Genomic DNA, 27246 nt, shown 5'->3' with positions numbered 1-27246 from the left:
TACAGGTTCGGATGATGTATCTGATCATGCTCTTCTAACTCTGATGACGACGGAAACCCTAGAGAGAGTTAACAAGGAGGACCCTGCCCGTGGAGAATGGTGTGTCGATGAGGACACTGTGAATGTGTGGGTTGACACTAGTTCTTTGACATTGGGAGTGTTATTGGAGCAACATGGAAACATAATTGAAGACACGCGATGGCTGCGACCCGTGAATGATGCTCAACACATCAACCTGGCGGAGCTGGATGCTGTTGTGAAGGGTTTAAATTTGGCACTGCAATGGCAGTCAAAGAAGTTTCACTTGTACACGGATTCTCTCTGTGTCTACCACTGGGTGTCCGGCACTCTTTCGGTACGAACGAGAATCCGCACTAAGGCAGCCAGTGAGATGTTAATCCGGCGGAGGCTAAACACCCTGAAGAGTCTGGTATCGGAGTATGACCTGTTGGTGAGTGTAACGCTCGTGGCATCACACTGTAATCGTGCAGACCAACTAACCCGTGTGCCTCACAAATGGTATGAAGCTGTGAAGACAGGCGTGGAGTTCGCTGCTCGATCTTGCGCAGTTGGCACGATTAGCTCATGCCAAATACAAAGAATTCATGTGCAGAGTGGACATCCAGATATCAAAAGAACTCTGTATTTTGCGAGGCGTGTGGACCTGGCAGTGACAAGGGCAGATGTCAGGCAGATCATCAAGCACTGTGAGGCATGCCAGTCTATCGATCCTGCACCTGAGCAATGGCAGAAGGGGCGATTGAAGGTTGAGCATGTGTGGCAACGAGTAGCGATGGATATTACCCATTACAGTGGTAAGCCCTTTCTAACTCTTATCGATTGTGGACCCACTCGTTTTGCGATGTGGCGGCAAATGACCAGGCAGGACTCAGCGAATGTTGTCCGCCAACTGTCATCTATCTTTTCTGAGCGAGGTGCGCCGGAAGAGATATTGACGGACAACGATGCTGCTTTTTGTAGCCACCAAGTTCGGCAGTTGTTGAATGAGTGGGGTGTCCGACTACGACTGCGATGTGCTCATGTGCCATCAGGGAATGGCATTGCTGAGAGGAGCCATCGCAGCATCAAGATAATTGCTGCCAGAAAGCAATGCACCATTACGGAGGCCACGTATTGGTATAACATCACACCAAAGGATGGGAAGACACTAACAACAGCACCGGCCAATGCCATACACACATACCGTGTTAGAATAAAGGGCATTGACACTGTCCAGCCAATCGACGAGGAGAGTCATGACAAATACAAGGTAGGGGATCCAGTTTGGGTAAGACCCCCTGGAAACCGGTGCACCACCAAGTTCAAGCGAGGACGAATATCTGGAGTGGTCAGCCAGCAGTCGGTGCTTGTTGATGTGCGCGATCTTCGCCCAGCTAGTGAAGTACATCCCACAACTACAGAGAGCGATGAATCATCAGATGATGAGCTGCTGATAAGTGAGGTCACCGAGCAAGAGAGTGGTAGTTGTAGTTCGTCTGATCAGGCAGGGCAGGATCAGAACCACAACCACAACCACAACCTGAATCCGAGATTGTAAATACCACCCTTTGCAGAAGCCAGCGAACTAAGAGGCCACCCTCGGAGTGCACTCTATGTGATCATCAGATCAGGGGGGAGTGTAGTACTTACCAACAAAACACACGCCCACGTGTTTGTGCCTTGTGTAGGCATGCGCGACAACAAAACTTGGGTTTTTATGAGCGGAAGTCTCGAGGTTGTCAGGAATCTCCGGGCGCATGCGCAAGAGGAGGGATTGAGAGAGTGGTATAAAAGGCAGGTCGAGTGAGAAGGTTGTTGTTGTCATTGGACGTTACAGTGACGCGTGCGTTAGCAGTTGATTAAGAAGTTGTTTTTTTTTCGTGTCAAGTCGCGCACCTCGGTGAAGGTGAAGGTCATATAAGTCGTGCACCTCAGTGAAGGTCATAGACACAGAATACGTAGATATATGGATTCGCTGGTAATGCAATATACTAAAATTTGAAAGACAACAAAAACAGCGGAGGGGAAAATGAAATCACAAACTTGTTTATGGCTAGCGCTTGTTGTAGAACAATTATGAAGGTTGCTACAATGGTTTATCCTTGAGAACTAGAAGAAATTACTTTTCAAAGAAATAAGTCAAGTTATCAAGGGAAAGACGAGGCCAAAAAAAAAGACTGGTGATTGCAGAAAGGATCAAGTTTATGGCAATGAAGCAGGAAGTGGATGAACTGATAGTAAAATATTTACAATGGTTAAGAAGTTCAAGTAAATACTGTGAATTCGAACAACTAGGAACATAAGAACAGACAACAGAAGAAGAGTTAATCTAACTAAGATTAATTGAAGGTATGCATGATTCGGCACATAAGCTAATGGAGCAGTTACAACGTAAAAACATGCCCTTGAATATGTGTCTAGAATTTATATAACAGCAGGAATTAATACATACCTACAACCAAAATAAAAATAACTCCTGCGAAGAAATAATGACTGAAACATAAACGGTAAAAACAATAAAGAAAAAGTTTTTACATACTATGGAAAAATTCATGAAATGAAAAAAGAAAAATGGCCAGCGTTTGTAAAAACATGTTCAAAGTGTTTAAAAAAGAATCACTTGAAAGAAGTATGTAAAACGAAAAATGTGGAAAGAATAGAGGATGAAAATAGACAAATTTTTAATTTTGTATATTCGCAGGATATTAGAAGGATAATATACAAAATACTGAATCTAAGAATGGAGACACCAAAAAATAAAAAGAGTTGGAAAAGAAATTTTATAGAAAGTATGTAACAAAATATAATGAGTTGACAGAACCATTTGCAAAGTTAAGAAAAAAAAAATGCGAAATTCATTTGGTTAGAACACCAAGAGAAAGCCTTTGAAAACTTAAAACAGATTTTGGTGAAAAAGCCAATAGTACAAATTTTTTACCCTAAAAAAGACATAATTCTAACTTCTGACGCTAATAAGCATTTCATATCTGGTATTTTATCACAAGATGGTCATCCATAAAGTACCTATCGAGAAGATTAACAACAACTGAACACAATTATTCTAATATAGAAAGAGAGGCACTGGCCATAGTGTGGACTACGGACAGAGCAAGACAGTTCTTGATGGGAAAAAAATTCTTGTTGAAAAGTGATCAGAGACCACTGGAATTTATTTTCAACCCAAGAAAAGAACTACCGAAAGTTACAACGTCCAGAATATTACGTTGGGTGACCAGACTGATGGCGTTCGACTTTGACATTGAGTATGTTAAAGGGAATACGATACCGCACATTGATACCTTTGTAGGGAAAATTTTGGCGTGACTGCAGTCATGGAGGCGGACTGCTAAGGGTGGCATGTGCGAACTCGAAACCCAACCAACGGGACATAGAAAGGCGACAATTTTTTTTTTCTATTAGAAGCTATTTCGGCTTTAAATATGGGGCCGATGCGACCAAAATGAAATTGGAAATTTTAAATGATTCGCCTCGAACCTGGAAAATTAAAAGTCGCGTTGAAAATTGAAAAGCGTTGCCAAAGGGAGAATTGAAGGAGTCGTGTCAAACTACGAAGGTTGAAGATATGATAATGTGAGTCAGACTTTTTTGTCTTTTTGTTTGTTTGTTATTCCCAGTGGGATTCGTTGGATTTCATCAAATAAACGTGTTGGAATGAAATTCAGTTATATTTGCTGAAAAAAAAGTCGTCGCTTTAACAGAACTTAAAATGCGATTCAAACTTGTATGTATTAAAGTTGTATTTCAATGCGGAATTTAAAATGAAATCTTGTTGTGCTAACAAGGAAAAAGGGTGTTGTTTTTAAATGATTCATTTTAATGAAATAACAATTCGAGTCAGATTTGTTTTTGAGGAAAAAGTCGTCGTTGTTAAAAGAACTAAAAATGCGATTCGGACAACTTGTGTGCATTAAAGTCGTTGTTTTTAAACGAATAATTTAAAATGAAATCCTGTTGTGGTGAAAAGAAAAAAGTTGTCGTTTTTTAAACAAAAATTATTTTATAAAAGTACAATTCGAGTCGGATTTTATTATTTGAAAAAAAAAAAAAATGGTCGCTGTTAAAAGAACTTCAAATGCGATTTGGACGACTTGTGTGCATTAAATTCGTTTTTCACCGAGGAATTTAAAATGAAATCCTGTTGTGTTGAAAAGAAAAAATGTGTCGTTTTTAAACGAAAATTATTTTATGAAAGTACAATTCGAGTCAGATTTTATTGTGTTTGAAAAAAGTCGTCACTGTTAAAAGAACTCAAAGTGTGATTCAGACGACTTGTATGTATTTAAAAGTTATTTTTCAATGCGGAATATAAAAGTGAAATCGTGTTGTGCTGAAAAAAAAGATGTCGTTTTTAAAGAAAGAGTTATTTTGCTGAGAGTACAATTCACGTCGCATTTTTTTTGGTTTTGTTTTTTTAAAAAAAAAGTCGTCGCTGTTAAAAGAACTTACAATGCGATTTAGTCGACTTGTATGTAAAGTCGTTTTTAAATGAAAAATTTAAAAATTAATTTCTGTGTGTCTGGCCGTGGGCTAGCTGTGTCTAGCCGAGTATCGTGGGCTAGCTGTGTCGAGCCGAGTATCGTGGGCTAGCTGTGTCTGGCCGAGTAGCCCCACTTTTGCTAAGGAGTATTTGACAAAGAGATACTACTTCCCTACCCAGTTTATGATTATGAGATCAGGAAGGAGTGTAGGGAAAATTTTGGTGTGACTGCAGTCATGGAGGTGGACTGCTAAAGGTGGCACGTGCAAACTCGAAACCTAATTGACGGGACACAGAAAGACAACAAATCATCAGTTTTGATCACGTCTTAATTTGCATGAATGAGACAATATAAGGCGAGCAGTGAAGAGATTGGAGAGGAGTTAAGTCGAGTCGAGTTCTCGAAAACCAGACTGAATGTGTTAGAGCGGAGAATGTTGCCAAGAATCCAGTCCAGGCTTTTTTTTTCTATTAGAACCTTATCTAAATTGAGGTTTTATAGAGAGTATAAGGACAAAAACGACGAGGAATTTGAAGACACATTCCTGCACCTTGTAGAAATCTATGTAATATCTGTAGATAAAATGGCTACTGAAACTACAAATGACCCAGTGTTAATCAGAGTAGTGTTGAGGATAAAAGAGAATCGTTGGGGAAATTGTTCAATGGTTGAAAGACCATTCAAATAAATAAGACATAAACTGACTAAAATATAATGTAATATGTAATGGAGACTTGGTAGTTTCCCCAGAAACACAGAGGAGACAGGTTATAAAAAGTGCACACAGTGACGTACATTATGAAGTGGCAGCAAAGAAGATTAAAATTGGAAGCATGGTGGCCGGAGTATTCAAGAGACATAGAGGACTACGTAAAAAGATGCAAAAAATGCACAGAACTCAGGAATTTCAAGTAAAAGAAAATACATGCGTGGCCCCACAAAGCAGAACCATGGAGTAGAGTACACATGGATCATGCCTATGTCAATGACATAGGACTATTATTAATATTAGTAGATGCATAGTCAGGTTGGCCTGAAGTGGTGAGAGTACCTGATAAAAAAAAGTACCACTGTAAAACAAATATTAAGAGTAATATTTTTGAGAAACGTGATACCGAGAACATTGGTGACGGATAACACGCCAGCATTTGCAGATGCTGATTTGCATGAATGGCTAATAAAAATAGAATGCAGACCATACAAGACCCCTCCTATCACCCTCAAAGTAATGGGATAGTAGAAAAGATTGTTCAGACGGTAAAGAAGGGCATAAAAACATGCTTGCAACAGAAGGAGAAAATCGATGCTTTCTTACCAAGACTATTACTAAGTTATAGAACAATTCCGCATGCAGGCAGCCCAGAAAATCCATCTTCCTTAATGCGCAGACAATTAAAATCCCCTTTGACTATGTCATATACCACAAATCAAAAGACGTGAAACAAAAGAAATAGGAATATGGAAACTGAGACAGCAGAATTTATTATGCAGAAAAGACATAATACTGCAATATTAAATAAAGAAAATGGGAACAGTGTTCTAGCGCATGCTGACCAAATAAGATCCCAGGGAGAACAATCGGATGAGGAAATGCCTTCAGAGCTGTCCATTATTGAGGTAACAGAAGAGTTACTGCAGAATGAAACTGCGAAGGAAGAAGTAGAATGGGACAAGGCAGAAGAGGAAGATCAAAATATGCAGGAGGAACACTGCAATTATAGGGAAAGACATGATAGATCCAGATCTCCAAGAGAAAGGAGAGATAAAGGAAGATGTTCAGGAGGGCATGAGAAAAAATACAAGAGGGACTCGCAGCATAAAGGCCCTCTATTATAGAGAGATGTAATGATATGCAAATTAAGTATATTTACATATGAGCAAATAGCTCATATTTATAAACTGACACCAACTAGAACAGGTTGTTGAACGCTTACTTAGCATTAAAAAAATTTATTTCTTAAATTATTATTTTGGAAAGCATAATTGAAAGGAGAATTGGGAGTATAATGTACATTATAAAACATTCAAAATGAAAAGTACGAAGATGTGTTAACCAAATAAAAGAAGATATACCTCAGACACAAATGAACGTTGAGAAGAACCTATATCAGTCATTTATGATATGTTTGAGGTACCCATGGCCTCACTAATAAAAAAATTGAATGAGGAAACAAAAACGTATCCCAACGTTAACTATAGAAATAAATCACAAAGGGAAAACATATGATGCCCAATGGACATAAAAATATTGAGGATAACATGGTTCCTAGCATATGACTTCTGGTCACCCAGAGGGATCAAAAGAAAGGTGGGCACAACACACAAGAGAATGCATATTCCATTAACATCAGCTTGTTGCTAACACCTAAATATATCTTGTTATTGTTCCACTACTCATTAATGTAGTTTTCTACATTTTTTTCCGTTTTTCATTATTTTTTTTGTGTAATATAACCGATAGATATATTTATTTTATATGTACGCTAGAGAAAAATAATCATAATAAAAGTTTAATAACTAATACTAAATCTTCATACACTGCTCTTTATATAATTTTTTAAAAATTAAGTAAACAAATAAAATATTGATTGCTAAATCCAAACCTTAACTAATATTAACTCCTTATGAGTTTTATTTTAAAAGCGATTGAGGGAGAATTTTGTAACGGCAAAAAAAAAAAAAAAAAAAATCAGTGTGAATGTTTTAGAAACTGTAGATAAAAAGTTTTGGAACTGTATCTACAGTTCCAAAACTTTTTATCTACAGTTCCAAAACTTTTTATCTACAGTTTCTAAAACATTCACACTGATTTTTTTCGCTGTTACAAAATTTAAATTCAAAATTTGTATACACATGTGTAATTCCATGTAAAATCATCCAGAAATTTATGAGTTTGACACAGATATCTTCAGAATTTGTTGTAACTTTAACCACCGATGGACATGACAAAAACTAAAAAAGCCTGAAAATTTGAGCATCTAACTCCAAACAGTTGTTGATTTAGAGTATTTTCTGTTTTATATAAATCACCTGAAATATCGCCCCGGTGACATTTTAATAATTACATTTTCTTGAATTGTTTTTATTTTTTTATTTTCTTATTCTGTTCTGGGAGTGGAGCATCCCACCAGGCATTCATCCACTATCTCAAATATCCCAACTGAGAGATTTTCTAAAGATTCTAACTGTCCTTTTAAATGCAATTGTTTGAATCTCTTTTGAACTTGGTTCACTGGGTATATTTGCCAAGTAGTTTTTAAAATTATTTTTCAGGAGTCCAGTTGCTCCTATAATAACTGGAACAAAGGAGATTTTCCCAAGATTCCAGTCTCCCCTCATGCCACACATAAAACCCTGGCATTTCATCATCCCTTCTTCCCTCAGCCCTGCCCAACCCAGCACTACTGGGGACACCAATTTCTATCAAAGCTGCTCACCTCCTTCCTGTCCTATATCACCATGTCAGGTCCAATAGCACCGTTTTCTACGTATGTAGCTGGAGGAACCTCACGGCGGCAGTATGACCTACCTCCAACTGTTTCTGGTAAACATGTTCCCAGGACTTGCTGTTGCATTCGATAGTCAATGTTTTACAGATTGTCCAGTGGAGATATTTTCACACTCCATTGTCTCACATTGTATAGTAGCCGTCCTTCAGCAGAACCTTGCAACTGAATGTCAGGTGGCTCACACTCTCTACTTCTATATGGCTGAATCTGCACTTGTTGTCATTGCTGAGGCTACTCATCTTTTTAAAAGCATTAGTAATTAAGCCTTGAACTTAGGCAGCCATTATAATCATAGTGAAGCGATCCTCTTTTTAGTCAGTCTATAGAATCTTCCTCATCTATAGAGTCCCGAGTGAATTCACCTAGAAAATACTTGGCATGCTGGGCCATTCTTCTAATTTTTTGCAATGGAAGTTCTTAGTGTGTTTTTGGCGCTTCTTTTGGAGTATTTCCATAGCAGATTTGTTTTCTGATTCTGTCTCATTTGTAAAACAGTCTTGTCCAAAATGTTTGACCAGTTTTGTGATGTAAGTTGTTAGGCTGGCTCTTGTTTCATGATGTTGATGTACGATTTTGAGGTTTAGATTTTGGGATCTAATCAGATATTGCCCTCTACTCATGATAGTGGCACGATGCTGATGGTCAATTTCTTGTAGACATATATCTCCCTCTCTTCTGGGCAGATATAGCCTTGGCAGACATTGGTTATTCTGTACAGTGTCAACATTTTCCTCATTTTAGTGTCCAGTCTGTTTATGTCCCTTTGTGACTTGGCCAAAGCTGTATGTTATTACAGGTATGGCTAGTTGGTGAATTGCAGTTTTGTTTGGGATATGATGTGATCCTGAAATTCAGTCAGATAAGGAATCCAAAAACTGGCATCAGATTTCATCAGAAATGAAGTGTTCTATGTTATTTTATGAGATTTTAAAAATGAGAAGAAAAAAATTATGTGCCTGAAATGGTAGCATTTTTTTTATTTCGTTCATTCAGGCAGACACTATGAAGTACCAAAAACGGTAAAATGTTCTTGTTTCACAGTATTTGTTCAAAGTTGTCTTTTTTTCAAAAGGTTTAGAAATATTCTATTGGTGGAGGCAACTAGTTCGAGTATGTGAGATGCAGTTGGGGAGAGCATCTATATTTATATAAAATTCATATTGAAATAAGTTTTAGGAAGTAAAAGTTAAATAGTAAAAGATAAAACAGTGATAAGATATTTAGAAGCTAACTTCGCAACAAAAATTAACATCTGACAACATTATCTACATATTTTTTCTTTATACAACTTAAATGCAGAAATTGTTTTCTCATACTCCTCATCAGTTATCCTGTATGTTCTTCCTGTAAATGTTGTTAGGAAAACAATGCAAAGAAGTTTCTTTATTGGAACAAATCATGTATCATCAGTTTGCAGCCAATGGAATGTCCTGCAAAGTCTATGAGGATACATTAACAAGATATTAATATTATATTAATATCATTCACAATGATTATCCACCGGAAAGAATTATGATACATACTGCATTGGTGAAATATCAGAGATCTCAAGAAATGATGGTAAGTCAGTCATGGGTGTCAGTATATACTGATGTTTAATGTTGACAGCTGGGAAAAGTGGTGGCTGCTTCTCGTTCCTTATACTGTGTCTGTTCTGGCAAATCTTTCCTTAAGAGATTTTATCAATTCCTTCATAATTTCCATACTAATATCAAAGAACTTTATAATCCAGGAGCTTATTATTCAGAGGATGCTGAAGCAACTATTAGCTGCATGCTGTTTTACTGAATTACCGATTCCATTGTATGGGTATTTTCCATGGCTTGTAGCAAATAAAACCCACTCTGTATCAATCTCAAAGTCTTCTTTATACAGACATAAATTTGTAAAGCTTTTATAGTTTTTACACACACCGCAATCACTGAAATAAGTGATTTTTGTTGACCTGGGTCGATAATGGATGAATGTAGTAAATTGTCATTGTCTGGGTTTGATACATGAATGCAGTGTTGTGGGTGTTGTCATCAGAAATACAACACAAAGAAAGATGCTTCAGTGTTCCATCAGAATTTCAGTAGTAAAGCACTATAAGAAGTAGTGTTGTATCAGTAATAACAGCCCTATCCAGTCCTCCTCCCACTCCTCTCTCATATCCCTTCTTCCAGTTTTAGGCTCACCATCAGCAGTTCCTATTTGTACACTCAGTGAATAAAACGTGTTTCACTTTAGTCTCCTCGCATCCTCATCTATGAAACCCTGCCGGTACGTCGCGTCACCCAGTAAGCCCTTCTTCAGTGCGTTGGTGGAATCGTCTTTGTTGCAATGTCCACAAGGCCGGATCTTCTGTGATCGTCTAGAGATTTCGTCTTCGGAGATACCGGGTGCTCATTGACGGAAGCAGTTTCACAATTAAAAAAAATAATAATGAAAACATCAGCACATCAGCAAATCGAAGAATTTTGAATAAACAAAGACTCCGGAGATTGGGTCATATGGAATGTATTAAAAGAAAACCATAAAAGAAATATATACAAACATATATGGAGTATGAATTTGTAAGCAAGCATTTAAACTTCTAAGTGGGGCTTCCCCTTGCTGGAATTCACAGGTCTATTAATTTAACCTTTTTTAGTTATCGGGCAATAGGGGAGGGGGGGAGAGAGAGAGGAGAGGTGAGATGGCTTGACTCTCGGACTTGCTCTGTTTTTCTCCGAGTTCCCAGACTCTCTCTTCTTCCTCTCTGTTTTGCTCTGACTCTCTTGGTTTTTATATAGTAGAGCACTGGGCGGGGTGGCAATTCCCAATTCCTTCCCGACCAATCAGAGTGCTCGATAACCAAATTGTCTGATTCTCTCTCATTGGATAATTTGACTGATGACAGAAATTGGCCACCTCCCACAATACAAGAATAATTCTAACTCCTCCCCGATCAATCAAAAATGCCCGATGGAAAATAACCAGTTTTCTCTCATTGGATAATTTCCAAACTGTGTAATATGCCATAACCGCGTAAGTAAGAAAACTGCGTCCAAAAAAAAAATGCTTCATTAATTCTGCCCTTAGATGTGATACGTGTCATTATCAAAGGAAATGAACAATTTATTATTCTGTTAACATCTCGACAAAATATGTTATTGAAAATTGTCAGGTGGCAAAAAATCTCTTGATCTATATTTCAGAACTGGGATTCGGTTTGAGAATGAAACAGTTAGGAATGTTATTTTGGGTTCAAATGGTTTTATCAGAGTCATACCAAATCATTTAATATTTGATTCCACAAACATTCTTTGAAGCCGACAAATGCGTGTGTGAAATTTTAATTCCAACGAAATTATTTATCCTTGTTTTGACTTGTCACAAATATATTTTGTGATGCCAACAAATATGTGTGTGTGTGTGTAGTTTTTAGTTCAAAGCAAAAAGCATAATCTACCTTTTTGTTGTTTCTAGCTGACACATGAATTGTGTCCTTGAATTTGTCAACAACAAACGTCGGCGCATCCTTTGAACCTGACCATGCGTATGTGCGACTTCAAATCAGAGAAAAAAATATCAACAATCGAATCATGCTTTGAAGAAAGAAAGAAAAAAAAATACTTTGGCAGAATTGAAGCCAGAAAAGTTCTTTTTTCTTTTTCGATGTCGCCCGGGACAAAAATATTAACATATATCTTTTAGTTAACCGGTGTTGCCCGGAATAAGATCTTACATCTATCTTTCAATTACCCGATATTGCCCGGGATAAAATATTAATGTTAAATAAAAGCGCCACATCGACCCTAATGGTCTGACGCTGCCTCTCTTTGGTGTTACATTAGGGTATACAAACATATGTACAGTTTGGAGTATGAATTTGTAAGCAAGCATTTAAACTTCTAAGTGGGGCTTCCCCTTGCTGGAATTCACAGGTCTATTAATTTTACCTTTTTTAGTTATCGGGCATTAATCCCTAACCATCTTCACTTATTAATATCAGAACAATTAATATCACAACAGGTACAAGGTGCAATATTTATTGTTCCAATCAAACCTTTGGATTTTATTTTGTATAAGAAATTGATAGTTTTCTGCAATGTTTTCAAGGACAAGAACCTCATTCAAACAAAGATTCTCTTTGTTTTTATTAAAGTTTGACATTTTGTTAGATACAAGTGTCTTGTGAGATGTGGATTTTGTTAGATGGTGCTATCAAAAAATAAACAAAGCATGTTATTCCCCTTGAAATTTGATGTTGTTGCATTTTTGTTGAATTAATCATGACTTATTTTATATATTAAAATATATAAAGAAAAAGTAACTCCTGAAATTGATTTCATGGTTAAAATATTTGTTTTGATTTATTTTCAATGAAAGAAATTTTACAAAAAAAAATCAAATCGTATTTGAAATTCCCTTAATTGTATTCCCACTTTTTTTCTGTACCAAATTTTTTCGCTACACAAAAACTTTCGATTATATAATGGTATATTTCAAAACAACAATTTCATGGGAATCGGAATCAGAATCGTGTTTGGTATCGGAATCATTAACATTTTCCTGGAATCGGAAAAAGTTTAGGAATTGTCCCAATACTAGTATCCATAAACCCAGATAAAACACACGACTTTGGACACAACTCAGAAAATTTGAAAACTTTCATCTTGACATCGGGATATTTCTGTTTAAAAGCAGCATACATTTCATGTAGAGTACATAATATCAAATGTTTTTGTTGGTGAATATGTTTTAGTAAATTGCTCTAAATGCTACAATATCCCAGAAATATCTTATGTATCTTTCAATCACCATTGCAGACACATCATGTCATGATATTAAATTGCTATGTTGTATCCAACGAATCACATCTACAGAGGAAGAAGTTCCTATTTTTCTCTCTCAATATTTAGTGCTCCCACTGTTACCAGTTGACACCGAGACCAATTCTAAATTTCCTACGATACTGTGATTGCACCAACTTTAACTGGTTATTAGATACATAGACATAACATAATCTTTACATTTTTCTCTTCATAAATAACAATATCTCTTATTGGCTGAGCTCTGGAAATTCCACTATTCCATTATTCGATTTTTCAACACATAAACAAATGGTTAGTAAATTTTAACCATGGCGTCATTGATATACATATTATTTTGTTCCTTCAACTATTTTTCTACATTAACTAATTTATAACTTTCTGTTCTTTTGTTGCATTACTGCGACATGTAAATTCCTGCCAAAACATGTTTTTTCTGCACTCCTATCTCTCTCTCACTATTTCTTTCAATGAGAATTTTTCTCTTGTGTGTGGTTTATGTCTACGCATTTGTTTTTCCCTTCGGCTTGCTAAATTTGATTGCCAAAAAGAAAAAAAAAACATTCAGCTATCTAATTGTCATTCTGCATTTAATGACATGTTCACATATTACACGTAAAAATGATATCGACTTTGTTTTGATCACATGACGTGTCATGAAATTTGTCTTTCTCTCTCTCTGTCTCTCTCTCTCTCTCTTGCTCTCATTTACTCCCTCTTTCTCTGTGAGTTTTTTTCTTGCATGTGGTTTGTGCCCGTGTCCATGTTAGTTTGTTCATTCAGTTCGCTAAAATAGATTACTAAAAAGAAAAAGAAAAAAATCAGCTGCCTAATTGTCATTCTGCATTTAATTACGTATTCACAAATTACACAAAAAAATGACATCAATTAAGTTTGAATTACTGGAATTCTTGAAATTAGTAATTAATAAATTTTTTATTATTTCTTTATTTACTTATTTTTTTATGAATTGTTATCCTCACAAATATTTGTTTCATTATTTACTGAATTTCTTGAGCAATTTGTATATTTATTGATTGATTTATTTGCAGACTGTTATCCGCATCTTTTATAATCATTGTTTCACAACAATTCGGCGCACTAATCATCTGGCCTTCGTCAGGTAGTTAACTGCAACGGGATAACTACTATACCATCCATACCTGTTGTTGTCTCACCACGTTTTTGGCTAACTACTCCGAAGGTCCGCGGTACAGTGGATAGAAACGTTAAATCTCTACGGTTCCAGGTGAGTATTGTCTGAAGATATCAAGTTTAATCCTACCCAAAGCTGGCCAGAGGATTAGTTGGACAAAAACGTGAGACGACTGCAGATATGGAGGCCAGTAAATGCTGAGGGTGCAGTTAAGAGATTCATCATTCATCTCCTGTCATGGTTAACCACCTGACAAAGGCCGGAGGAATAGTTGGCAGAAACGTTGTGAAACAACTATAAAAGTTGAGGATAATAGTTCACAAATAAATATATAAATAAATAAACTATTTCCTGTATTTATTAATTTATATCTAATAGTTTTTGTGGGAATGTGACATGGCTATTCAAAAGATACTATTGCTTACACTTGAACATCATTTTTTTAAGAATATTTTTTTTATAATGACAAATAAAGCAGTTTGCCACACTATTTCCTTTTTATAAAAAGGATACATTTTGTTTTCTTGTTTTTTTTTTGTTTGTTTGTTTGTTTTGCATTTGAACAAATTGAACCACTGCAACACATGACTAAGTACAGCTAGTATAATAATAATACTTTTTAAGTCTTTATAAAAAAATAATCTACTTGTACAAAGAAACAGTCCCAACTACATTAAAATATACGTTCAAGTATGAAATAAAAATGGATAAAAACATGTTAGCAGTTAATTTTCAATGTATAAAACATTTTTAAAAAATTTTTCATTTTATGTTAGCAAATTTTCATATTTTACAGTATTTTCGACCTTTTTTTTTTTTTAATTTCTTATCCTTTTGTTTTTGTTGGGAATCATGAACTCCAACAGAGATCTTTTTACTCTTTGAGCACACTTTTGTAGCTCTCGTCCACCAGGAGTACAGCTGTGTTTTGTCACAGTATCAATAATATTAATAACCAACATTTATTTTTATTATGGCTCTAAGACACTAGATATATACTCAACCAGTCTATCTTTAGAAATTTTATTTTACAAGAAATCCAGACTAAAATCAAAGAACTTTCCTGCCAATTCTAGTAGAAATATAAAAAATAACACTAAGCCTTTAAAACCATGAAAAGTCTTCACACTTTTTAAACAGCTCTCCCAAAGTTTTCCAAGGCACTTCCACCATAATATAAAAAACATTTTATATTTTATTTTTAATTTAATTATTAACAATGTTTTCAGTATATTTCTATACAAAAATGTTTATTTTTAAACATTTTCAGAACCCTTAAATTAATTGCAATCTTTTAATGGTTACCTAGCGAGTTTATGCAAAGTTTCATTGTGTTTTTGTTATTTTTTTACACGAGTAAAATACATTTACATCATATTTTAATGTTGCATCTATAGATTTTAGTTTTACAATTAATTTAAAAACGATAATTATTTATCATTTTATCAAGTGAAAACAACAGAAGATTAAATTAAAAAAAAAAAAATTAGATTCAACTTTTCCAATACCAATTCTGATACTCCAAAAAGTCTTGATTTTTCCAATTCCAGATAATCATCCAAATACTGGTCTAGATATTGACAGAAGAACTTGTTACATATGCGATATGGCAGGTATATTAACTCTTGTAATAAAGGGGCTATCCAACCATGAAAATTTTATCCATCAGAGCAGAAACTTATGAGACAGATTTTGTCAAAGAATCAAGTGGAATCTAATGGAATAAATGAATCGCATAAGCACTATTACACATTTTTATTATTTTATGCACATAAAAATATTTTAAAAATGAATAAAAATAAAAAATAAAAAAATCAATAAAAGAGGCAAAGCATTTATTATAAGCAAGTAACTTCTTCATCACTAAGGTAGTGAAATGAAATCCAAAAACAGCATTTTAAAATTGTTAATATCACTAAAAATTAACAACAGATCTTATATTTTAATTAGGTATAGATAGTGGTTTTCATTTTAAATTATTTTAAGATTGTTGCAGTTTATTATGACACACTAATTCAGCTCTGTTGCATATGGGACATATTTTACTGGAAAAAATCCATCACTAAGGCAGGAATAAAAGGCATAAAACATTAAAAGAAATAGAATCAAGATTTAAGCACATTGAAATCAGAGGAAACATTATTGAAGAAACATTATTGAAGAAACATTATTGAAGAAACATTATTGAATGTAAGGTCCCCTGTCAAAGAATTGTATTCTGATGAGTGTAAAAATAACTAAAGGCAAATATTTCTAACGTTTTTATAAAAAGCAAAACTAACAAATTCCATGAATGTAATAATGTGTAAAATTTATGGACAGCAAAAAACTAACATTCTGAATGTTTCAGTTTTTCCATCCCAAAGAAATTCTTTGATAATTTATTGAAAATATTAGAAAAATTAATCAAGTTAAAGTATGTTTTAGTATAAGCAGAAAAGATCAAATGTCTAAAGAGAATTTTTCCAAAGGAAATAATTGTTTTCATTTTATGAAAAAAAAAAATCACAATTTTTATGTTTTTGTTACGATATGAGTAATAAAGTTTGATCATAATTTGATCATGGAGCATATTGTAAAGTTATGCTGCATGATGAAATGTAAAATGTAAATGATTTAGAGTACGAAAGTGCTATTCTTGTATTCTTAAGATGATGCTTTTAAACTGTCAAAAAAAAAAATGCAATTGTTTTGCAGAACAAACTAAAATAACACTTTGTATATCCAGTAGTCTGCGTTCGTAACCACAGTCATTGCCAGCAACCTGCAACCTAATGTATTATTACCAAAGAAGACAAAGAAAATTTAGAAATGAAAATGAAGGATTTATTTTTTAATTACATTAAATGAACATCTTATAAGAAGTTGTAAATGTATTAATTTATGAATCTCTTCCTTTCTCTCTCACTCTTCAAATGTTACATGCACACAGATAGGAAGAAGTGTGTCTGAAGAAATGTACAGGATAATTTACTTAATCTATGGAAAAGTTATGTATTCACTGGGAATAATGGTTTAATGATGAAGTAAATAGTTTTGTAATGTCTGTGTTGAAGAAGCTATTAAAGTTTTGTGTAGTTTTAATGATAAACAGTTTGAATATGTATTTTGTAATATTTTTTGTGTGATGTTTTAAATGCATTAAACATGGACGCAAACATGCTTAATTTATGAAATGAATTCTTTAAGTGTTTGTTAAATGTAATCTGTTGAACAGACGAATGTTTTTGAGCAGCCAGTGAAATTGCTGGAAAATAAGAAGTGAAACAGAAGAGAGCAGTGATTATATACCTAGTGAATGTGTTCATCAGTGACAGATAAAAAAAATGACTAAATGCTGGTAAAATAATAATCACTTGAGAGTAGTCTGCCCCTTTCTAGTAAATTGTCTCCCTTTGTTTGACATACCTAGTCGCCATCTTGGATATGTATCATGTGTTCTTCTAGTCGAATAAAACCTAAATCTCCTAAAGGTATTCTTTATTCTTGTAATTCGCCACAATTTATTCGATAGAAGTTGTTCAAAACAAATTTATCCAAATGGATGAGGTATTGAAACCAGAACGATTCAGCCAGGATGCTAATTCACCAGTCACCGCTAAAGAGTGGAAGTTTTGGTACTGAACATTCAACAATTACCGCTGGATAAATTGAATGTCTTGTTAGGCAACATAGACAGGACTGTGTATAATTACATAGAACATTGTGACACGTACGAAGAGGCTATACGGACACTGGAGAATGTTTACGTTAAGCCTACAAACGAAATATTTGCATGTCATCTCCTGTCTAGTCGGCACCAGAAACCAGTTGAGTCTATCAACGAATTCCTACAAGCTCTGCGTGAATTGTCTAAAGACTGTAACTACAAACCAGTCATAGCTGAAGTTTATAAGGAAGAAGCTATTCAGGATGCGTTCATCAATGGTCTGGAGTCCAATCTTATTAGACAGAGGCTATTGGAGAATAGGACACTAGACCTACAGAACACTTACAGTCAAGCTCGGTCTCTCAACCTTGCTCAAAAGAATGCTATTGCCTTTGTCCAGCAAGATTCTCCCACACCTACTGTGACTGCTGCTGCTAGAGAAGAGGGGACATCTATGGAAACCACGTTGGCTGCTACAAAACCACGATGCTGGTTTTGTAGAAATCTACGCCACCCATGAAGTAAGTGTCCGGCTAGGCAAGTAAATCGGACATTTTTCAAATTGTGCCATTCAGGCAATTCCAGCAATCATTCAGCTGCAATTGTCGATGCTATTCAGTCAATATCAAATAGTAGCGGCCCTACACTCTCAACCATCTTTTCTGCTACTACTGAGTCGGGGTTTAGAGTATTCACTAATTTGTTTCTGAAAGGACATAAACTGAAAGCCCTAATCGACAGTGGAAGTACTGATAGAAGCTTTATAAGTCACAATGTTGCCAAAAGATTAAGCTGAAGCAACACAGAAGCTCAGGATCAATTCGCATGGCTGCAAGAGCACAGACCACAAAAATTACAGGATACGTTCAAGAAGGCTGAAGTCCACAACACAATACAGGAAGGCTGAAGTCCACAACACAATACAGGAAGGCTGAAGTCCACAACACAATACAGGAACTTTAATTTAAATGTAATTAATGTTTTGTGTACTGATGTGATCCTTGATTCTGATTTCCAAGAACAACATGAAAGTGTTGTCATCAAATATGGTGACAGCAAACCAACATTAACATTCTGTGCCCTTACAACCATCAATGTTGAACCTCCAACCCTGTTGCTAACTTATCCAAAAATTTCAAACTTATCACAACCAAACCATGGAGATTCTCAAAGCCAGATCGGCAGTTCATTGACTCAGAGACACAACGGTTATTGAAGGAAGGGATTATTGAGCCAAGTCTATCCTCATTGGTCATGAAAGAGGATGGTAACCATAAAAAAGAATGGTTATTGACTATTTGCAAAGATTCAATGAATATACACTGCTAGATGCATACCCCATGCCCAACATTGAAAGCACTGTGAACCAACTTGCACAGTATAAATACTTCAGTACAATAGATCTGAAAAGTGCATACCACCAAATCCCCTTACATCCCATTGACAGGCCTTATACTGCTTTCCAGTCTGGGGGTCAACTGTACCAGTTTACTAGGATGCCTTTTGGAGTGACTAATGGGACTGTTTATTTCCAAAGGAAAATGGATGAATTCATTGGAAAACATTGTTTACAGGAAACGTATGCATGTGTTGACAATTTGATCATCTGTGGCGTTACCTTGGAAAAACACGAGATCAATCTTCAACGTTTCCAGAGGGCTGCCAGACTAGAATTAGGAGAAGTGCAAATTCTCTACCCAAACAATTGATCATTTGGGACCAATTGCCTTTCACTCAAGATCTGTACAAGGCAGTGAAATAAACTATGCATCAGTAGAGAAAGAGGTTCTTGCAATAGTTGATGCTATTGAGAAATGGAGACACTTCTAAATTGGTAGGCACTTCATTCTAAAAACAGACCAAAAATCTGTCCGATTCATGTTTGATACACAAAATCGTGGCAAAATAAAAAATGAAAAGATACTGCGTTGGAGAATCAATCTTGCATCTTTTAGTTTTGACATCCAGTATCGAGAAGGAAAAGAGAATGTGGCAGCAGACACTCTCATGCAAACAAGTTGTGCTACACTTACGGACAACAAACTGTTAGCATTACACAAATCTCTATGTCACCCAGGTGTAACCAGAATGACACACTTTATTCTAAGTAGAAACTCAGTTGAAAAAATCCGCGCAGTGACAGCTAATTGCCAAACATGCAACATTATGAAATTAAATTTCTACAAACCACCTAACTTACATCTAGACAAAGCAAAGCAGCCATTTAATCGCCTAAGCATTGACTTTAAGGGACCACGTCTTTCTTCATCTCGGAACAGATATTTACTAACCATTGTAGATGAATTTTCCAGGTTTACCTTTGCTTATGCCTGCCCAAACATGGAAGCCAAAACTGTCAACAACTGCCTATCCAATCTATTTTCTATCTTTGGCATGCTGGTGTACATATACAGCAACAGAGGATCTTCATTCCTTTCTCAAGAAACAAGAACTTTCCTACACAATCATGGAGTTGTCAAAAGTAGAACAACTCCATATAATCCGGAAGGCAATGGCCAAGTGGAAAGGTACAATGGCATTATCTGGCAGTCAATCCTTCTAGCCTTAAAAACTAATGGTCTTCCAGAGTCACGCTGGGAAGAAGTTCTGGCTGAAGCTTTGCATGCTAGTCGTTCGTTGCTGTGTACATCAACCAACGCTACACCACATGAACGACTATTCAAATTTAACAGATGCTCAACCACTGGGATCACCTCATCTGCTTGGCTAAGTCACGCTGGGAAGTACTGATGAAAAGGTATCCCAGGAACAACAAACACAAACCACTGGTTGATGAGGTCGAACTGATAAAAACAAATCCACAATAGAAAATCAGATGGTAGTGAGGCTACGGTCTCACTTAAGCATCTAGCCCCCAAGAGCAGAGGCCATAATGAATCACCACAAGAGAATATTCCCAGGAATGTACCTACATCAACCCAGCCTGGAAGTCTACCCCCTAGAGACAATGATTAGGAGATACTGTGGATTTGCCAACACCAGCTCAGCCAGGAAGTAAGTCCTCTAAGGAGAATCATGAACTACCCCCTAAAAGAATTGTGAACGACTGTGATAAAAACACACAACTAGCCCACAAATCCTGTGTCATTCCACTCAAGTCATAACCCCCCCCCCCCTAATCGATTAGATTCATTTTTTTAGTAATTTTAACAACATCACATTACACCTTACTTCTTTTTGATGTGGCAGTGATTGTGGTAAAATAATAATCACTTGAGAGTAGTCTTCCCCTTTCTAGGAAATTGTCTTCCATTGTTTGACATACCGAGTCACCATCTTGTATTTGTATCATGTGTTCTTCTAGTCGAATAAAACCTAAATCTCCTAAAGGTATTCTTTATTCTTGTAATTCGCCACACTGGTCTTTTGTGAGAAGTGGCTATAATAAATTATTGTTTCCAGTGAATGATGAGAGAGTGGAATTAGATATTATTAGGTAGAATATTTTTTATTATTACCATTCATATGTCCATTCCCAAACCTTTAAAAGTTCTTTATGCAGAGCATGAAGGTCATGCATGTTTAGAATATATACTTGACATTAATTTGCAAGTTCCAAAAAACTTTGTAGAGATGTGACGTTTTTAAGAATCAGGGTGTCTTTATTTGCAGTGGCTCATTCAGGATCTGGCCTCCTGCCATCTTTATCTATGGTATAACACAGATATTTGATTTCTTTCATAAAGAAATCACATTTTTCTTTTAAACTATAGCCTTGTATTTGTAAAAACTCTTTAAAGACATGTTCTCAGTGTTGTTCCATACTTTTACTATTTATTGTCATTAAGGTAAGCAATTGTAAAATCATGTTCACCCAACAGTGTCCATAACTTGCTGGTATAACTGACACCAAAAATAAGCTTTTTAAACTTGCATAATCCGTTATGCACATTTGTACATAATAATTGAGAACTTTCTTCAACAGCAGGTAAGCATCACTAGGTGTATCAGAAGCGGCCATTAAAAATGATAAGAACTTTAATAATTCAACTTACTATCTTTCGAAGTTTATAACTATTTGAAAAATGTAATTCAACCCCTAATTTTTTTTTTCAATTAAAGGAGCAAAGACCAAATTTAAAAAAAATAATAGGTTTAATAGGAAATTATGCAATATTTATTTTTTCAAATCGGTTTTCTTTAAAAAAGATTTAAAGAAAATCGATGTATATTTGTGGCACTTATGTCACCCGCGTGTCATCTAGTGGTGGATGTTCCCCGATTGTTTCTCATGTCTTCTAATGAGAATGTCAGCGGCCAGTACCTGAAAGAGACTCGCTGAGCGTTTCTGCAAGCATGCCAAACGAATTAAAAAAAGACAAGTCGATATTTGTTTTTGTTTTGTTTTTGTTTTTTTCAAAATTCTGTGTTATTCATAAAAGGTTACAATCGTCGTTTCATATTTCACTATTAAGTTAGGGACTGGCGGTTTGTTAACTGCAAAGTTCTTTCGTTTTCGATAAAGACTAAATGGCTACGTCGGCAGGGTCAATCGATGAGGTACTTTTTTGCTCGTTCGAGCTCAGGGGAGCAGATGTCACTCCGTGTCTGTCGATCTCTGAGTCTCTCAGTCTCTCAAAACTCGCTGCTTATATTGTGAGGGCGGGAGCTAAATCTTCTTTTTCTCTCATTCGGCCCTTTAGCCAATCAGGATGCCGGAACCGCTGTCACTCAAATCTTCACCAGGCGGCCTATGCCCAAAAAAAGGGTTGTTTCTTCTTCTGTTGGCAATCGAGTTGAATATCTCAGCCGGCGTGTGCCTAATAGAATTTGACGGGCCATTAAAACCAGAATTTAACTTTGAGGGATCATAAAAATGAACCAAATCCAATCCCACAAAGGCCACGCTTCTTTTCAGTAGAGGCCACCCACGCACCAGGGGGCCCGTCAACAATGGTCGCTTTGTAAATTGGAATTTCATTGGTATGCTTCCTTCCACTCACGTATGTCACTGACTGTCATGGTCAATTAGCATTTACAGCTTTCTTGGCCAAAAGAAGTATCCCTCGCACATCTGGCCCTATCTACATTTTTTTCTCCTTTTTATTTTTTGTTCTTCTGTTCACAACTGGCTTTTTTTTCTATGCCTGTCGTTCGCCCCCCTCCTCTTTTCTCAGATCCCGTTGGGTGCATTTAGCTTGCAGTTTACTGCACATCGAGCCTGTCTCATATTGACTTGCTTTGATAAATATATGTATGCATAATTGCGAAAAAATCACGTACCTATAAAAAAATACTATTAAACGGGTAGTTCCATTCTTTATTGTTAAGAATTTATCCATATTTATATTTAAATTCCATGCATTTTTTAAATAAAAGAATTTTTTTAAACAAGTATTTGAAAACCCCGTCATTATGTAAGCATCTGTTGGCGATTATCTAAACGCCGAACCGGTGATTTATTTTGTTTTGAACTATGGATGAACAGAAGGACGGAAAAACCACACGTTGCATTAGCCGTCTAGCCTTGTGCGTGAAGAAATTTATGTCTCCATAACTGAAAACTAGTCAAATTTTACTAATAAGTTTTTGCCTTTAAAAAAAAAAAAACACTCAAGGACTTTTTTTTTTTCTCAAAAAAATACCTAAATTTTTGATTTATTATATTTTCATTCTTTATCGAGTGAATTTTTTTTTAAATATCGAAAAAAGAAAAAAATGAATGAAATAGAAAAAATGTCCTCAGCGCCAAATATTGACTGGAAAATTCTAAACATAAAATAAGTTTCCACTTAAAAAAAAAAAAAAAGCAACGTGGTTTTTAAAAAAACAAAAAATGTTTTACACTTTGGACTTTACAGGTAAATTTCCAAAAAACACTTCTTTTTTTGTTTTAATTTACAATATATTATTTATTGATCTTTTATCTTCAATTTGTGATATATAAAACTTTGGTACATAGATTATTAAAATTTTAATAGAGATTTCAAAATGGGGGGGGGTGAATTTAAAAAAAAAACGTTTGTCTAAAATATTATATTCGGTTTATTGGAAAGAGCATAAAATTTCACATTGACCCTGAAAATATCGTAAGAATATAACCAATAAAAAAAATTTTGATAGATTTTTAATTTTAAAAATTGAAAAAAAAATTAATTGGTAAAATTCAAGTGATTTCATTACGTAAAAAAAAAAATGGCTGCATGAAGGCACGCCGGCACTTTGTGAACACTGTTTTTTTTTTAATAATATTTCAATTATTTTTTAAATAACTTTAGTTTATTTTGGAAGTGTATTCCATCAAGAAAATAAACAACCCACTTTTAAAAGAGAAATTATGAGTTTTTTATATTTTATTCGCAGTTTTGGTGTCAAAAATTCCCAAAAAATTCTGATACACCTAAAGCATCACTGAGGTCGATTTTTGTAAAAATTTTAACACTACGTAATTTTGTAAAAATTTAACACTACGTAATTTTGTAAAAATTTAACACTACGTAATTTTGTAAAAATTTTGAAAAAAATTTAACACTACGTAATTTTGTAAAAGTTTCTGGGCTTTGAAGTGGATACTGGTAATACATTTAGTCCTGGTGAAAAATTGGCACAAATGTTAATTTCTTCAGACTTCTTTTTTTTAGAAAAATTGGCTGCATTCCACCTTAGATAAAATGCAAGTTTTTACTATCTGTAATTTCTCATTTATTTTTCTACCAAGGCAAAAGACATTCTTTTTCTTTTTAAATACTGGTTGAATGTTCTCTTTCAGTTGAAATTTGTATTTTCTGGCACAGTGTTGATTAGTAAATTCCATAGATCTGTTGCAGCCAGTCTGTGGCAAGTAAAGTGTTATTATTTTTTAGTATGTACGTTTTTAATTTTTTTTTTTTTTTAACTTCCATTTAAAGTAACATTGGTAATAATCAGCTTCAAATTTAATTTTTGTACCAGTCATCGATCTGGCTATTTTATTCATTTTTAGCATGGTTGGTTTATTTGATCATCTTCATGTATGCATGTTGATTATAGATAAGTCAGATTCAGAATCTAGTTGTAACTTGACATTTTTAATCAGGATTTTTATCTCTACATACTTCCTTATATTTGTGATGTTGTCTGTTCTTGTGGATTTAACCAGACTTTATTTCCTTTATTCGCTCTGCAATGTATTACAAGTTAGGCAGGTTTTAAAATGATATGAGTAATCCCTAAACCAATGAAGAGATTTACAGCGATAATTTTTCCTGATTATTATTGGGATGACTTGTTTTTGTAGGGGAGTGAAAGAAATCTCTCCTCTTGGTTTGACTTGTTTTTGAAGGAAAGTTAATGTGCTTTTTGGCATATCTTTTGTTTGCAAGAAAAAATTAAATGCAAATTAATTTTAATTGAATTTATTTTGTTTTATTCCAGGATGATGACAGACATTATGTCATGCAAATTGAAATCTGCATTGACAAAGATTTATACCCCATCGATTGTCCGACTGACTATTCAAGGCCTTATTTGAAAAAATACCCCACACTTTTATACAAGGCAAAACATGAAAATTCTTGTTCTACATGTCCTGCGAAGAAAGAAATTTGGTATCCTCCCATCTCCAAATGAAATTAGATAATTCTGATGATGGTCAACCTTTCATCCAAGAATATCTCTCACTAACTAACTTGAAATATATATGATAAAATAAGATTATAGAAATTCAGTATTTATAAAAATGCATTTTGGAACCTCATATCTTATTAGGCTATTAATTACATAATGACCATTTATCCAAATGTGATTGCATTTGTGTAATTAACTTTCTATTTTCATAAACTTATTTTATTATAGCTCTATAAAAAGTGTATTGAGCACTATTGGATGATATGCTAATAAAAACAACTTGATATTGTGTTATATTCATCTTGTGTTACATTAATTCAGAATCTAATATACTTGTGCCATCTTCTATATATATATATATAAAAGCAAAAATGTGTGTATGTTTGGATGTCTGCTAAAAACTTTCGACAGACGCGACGAAAATTCACAAACTCAGTATCACATCGAAGCTCCATCCTTTGCTCAAAAAATATCGAAAAATTGGCCAAAAACGTTAACTTTTTCACTCCGAAATCAACAATTTTCAACAGGGGGAGGTCAACAAAAACGGTCCTCTCGTGACAATAACCGATTCTACGCATGCGTCAGATAACATCGTGACCTGATTTACGTTAAATAGTTGAAAAACTGAGCAAATTTCATGTACGTCGCCTTAGCTCAGTTGGTTAAGGCCTTGGTTCATTATCTAAACGTTTTGGGTTTGAATCATGGTGGGAGATTTTTTTTATTTTTTCGATTTTTTAAATTTAAATATTGAACCAGTGTTATTTAAGCCATGTTTTACGTAACATTCGTTTTTCTGCTTTTTTTTTTTTTTTTTACTTCACTTATCCTTAGCAACACCCAAAAACACCCGGGTACCCACCGATTTTTTAAATTTTAATATCAAAACAAGCTTATTTAAGCCATTTTTCATGTGTTCGTTTTCTGTTTTCATCGTTCGTTTGCCTTACGTTAGTTTTTTTTTATTGTTTGATCGCCGTGTAGCGGGGAAAACAGAAATTGGCTTCCGCAACTTAACGTTAATTTCGGTTTATAAACGTCAACTTAACACATTTATCAATTCATCTGTTCCCGTGGTCGAGATGGTTAGGTCGCAGGGTTTTTTTTCCATTTCCTTTCCGCGTCAAACGTTCGGGATTCAAGCCTACCTTTATACTAAAACTATTTTTTTTCTTTTTACACCTCCAAACAACCGGCCAACGTTTTTTTTTTTTAACAGGGTTGTTTTAATCTACCTCCCCCCCCCTCACCACCACCAACACACACCTCCAAACACCCGGGCAATGGTTGGTTAGTGCGTTGGTTCGTTATCTAAACGTTTTGGGTTCGAATCGTGGTGTGAGATGTCTTTCTTTTTTTTTTTTCGATTTTTTTAAATTTAAATATTGAACCAGTGTTATTTAAGCAATTTTTCACGTAACGTTCATTTTTCTGTTTTTTTTTTTTTACTTCGCTGATCCACCCCCGACCACACACCCAAAAATACCCGGGTACCCACCGATTTTTTAAATTTTAATATCAAAACAGGCTTATTTAAGCCATTTTTCATGTGTTTTTTTTTTTTAACGTTCGTTTTTCTGTTTTCTTTTTTGTTTTTGTTTTCAGATTTTTACATGTAACATCGTTTGTTTGCCTTACGTTAGTTTTTTTGTGTTTTTTTTCGACGTTTTGATTACCCCCCCCCCCCGCTTAAGTTTTAACGTTTTCTTTTTTTACTTCGCTTATAACAAACCTGGTCATTGACCTCATTAAAAACAACTGCTGAGTAGCTATTGGTTACGTCGTCATCGTCGTAACGCTCACACAAAATCTTAACTCTACGACTTCCGTGCAAGCACCTGTCAATTTTGTTCTTACTTAAATAAATTCAAACATCTTTCAGTAACTCATTCTAGCTGGCCGAACGGTTCATGTTTTTTTCACATTTTATTTTCAAACTTCGCCTCAGGGCTTCGGGTTCGATCCTACCAACTTACCAAAACTTTTTATCCCCCCTCCCCGGTTTCTTTTTTATTTAAGAGCACAAACACCACGAAACACCAGGGCAACGCCGGGTATCCCCGCTAGT

General features: G+C 35.0%; 1 protein-coding gene across 4 annotated transcripts in view; it reads left to right on the top strand.

Moving 5' to 3' along the window:
• The window catches only part of LOC145256395 (ribonuclease Oy-like), a 456188-nt gene extending 430719 nt beyond the window's left edge, over positions 1 to 25469 (top strand). For all 4 annotated transcript variants that reach the window (XM_080115250.1, XM_080115249.1, XM_080115253.1 and 1 more), the window contains one exon: positions 24984 to 25469. In XM_080115250.1, the coding sequence (XP_079971376.1) occupies positions 24984 to 25178 (195 nt within the window). In that variant the 3' untranslated portion in view covers positions 25179 to 25469. The remainder of the gene's footprint in view (positions 1 to 24983) is intronic.
• The last annotated feature ends 1777 nt before the right edge of the window (positions 25470 to 27246 follow it).

Source organism: Euprymna scolopes, chromosome 32 (genome assembly GCF_053919585.1).
Source record: "Euprymna scolopes isolate OS-2025 chromosome 32, ASM5391958v1, whole genome shotgun sequence".
NCBI classification, from domain to species: Eukaryota; Metazoa; Mollusca; class Cephalopoda; order Sepiida; family Sepiolidae; genus Euprymna; species Euprymna scolopes.
The sequence above is the reverse complement of the archived record's forward strand: the minus strand, read 5'-3'. Positions and strand labels throughout refer to the sequence as shown.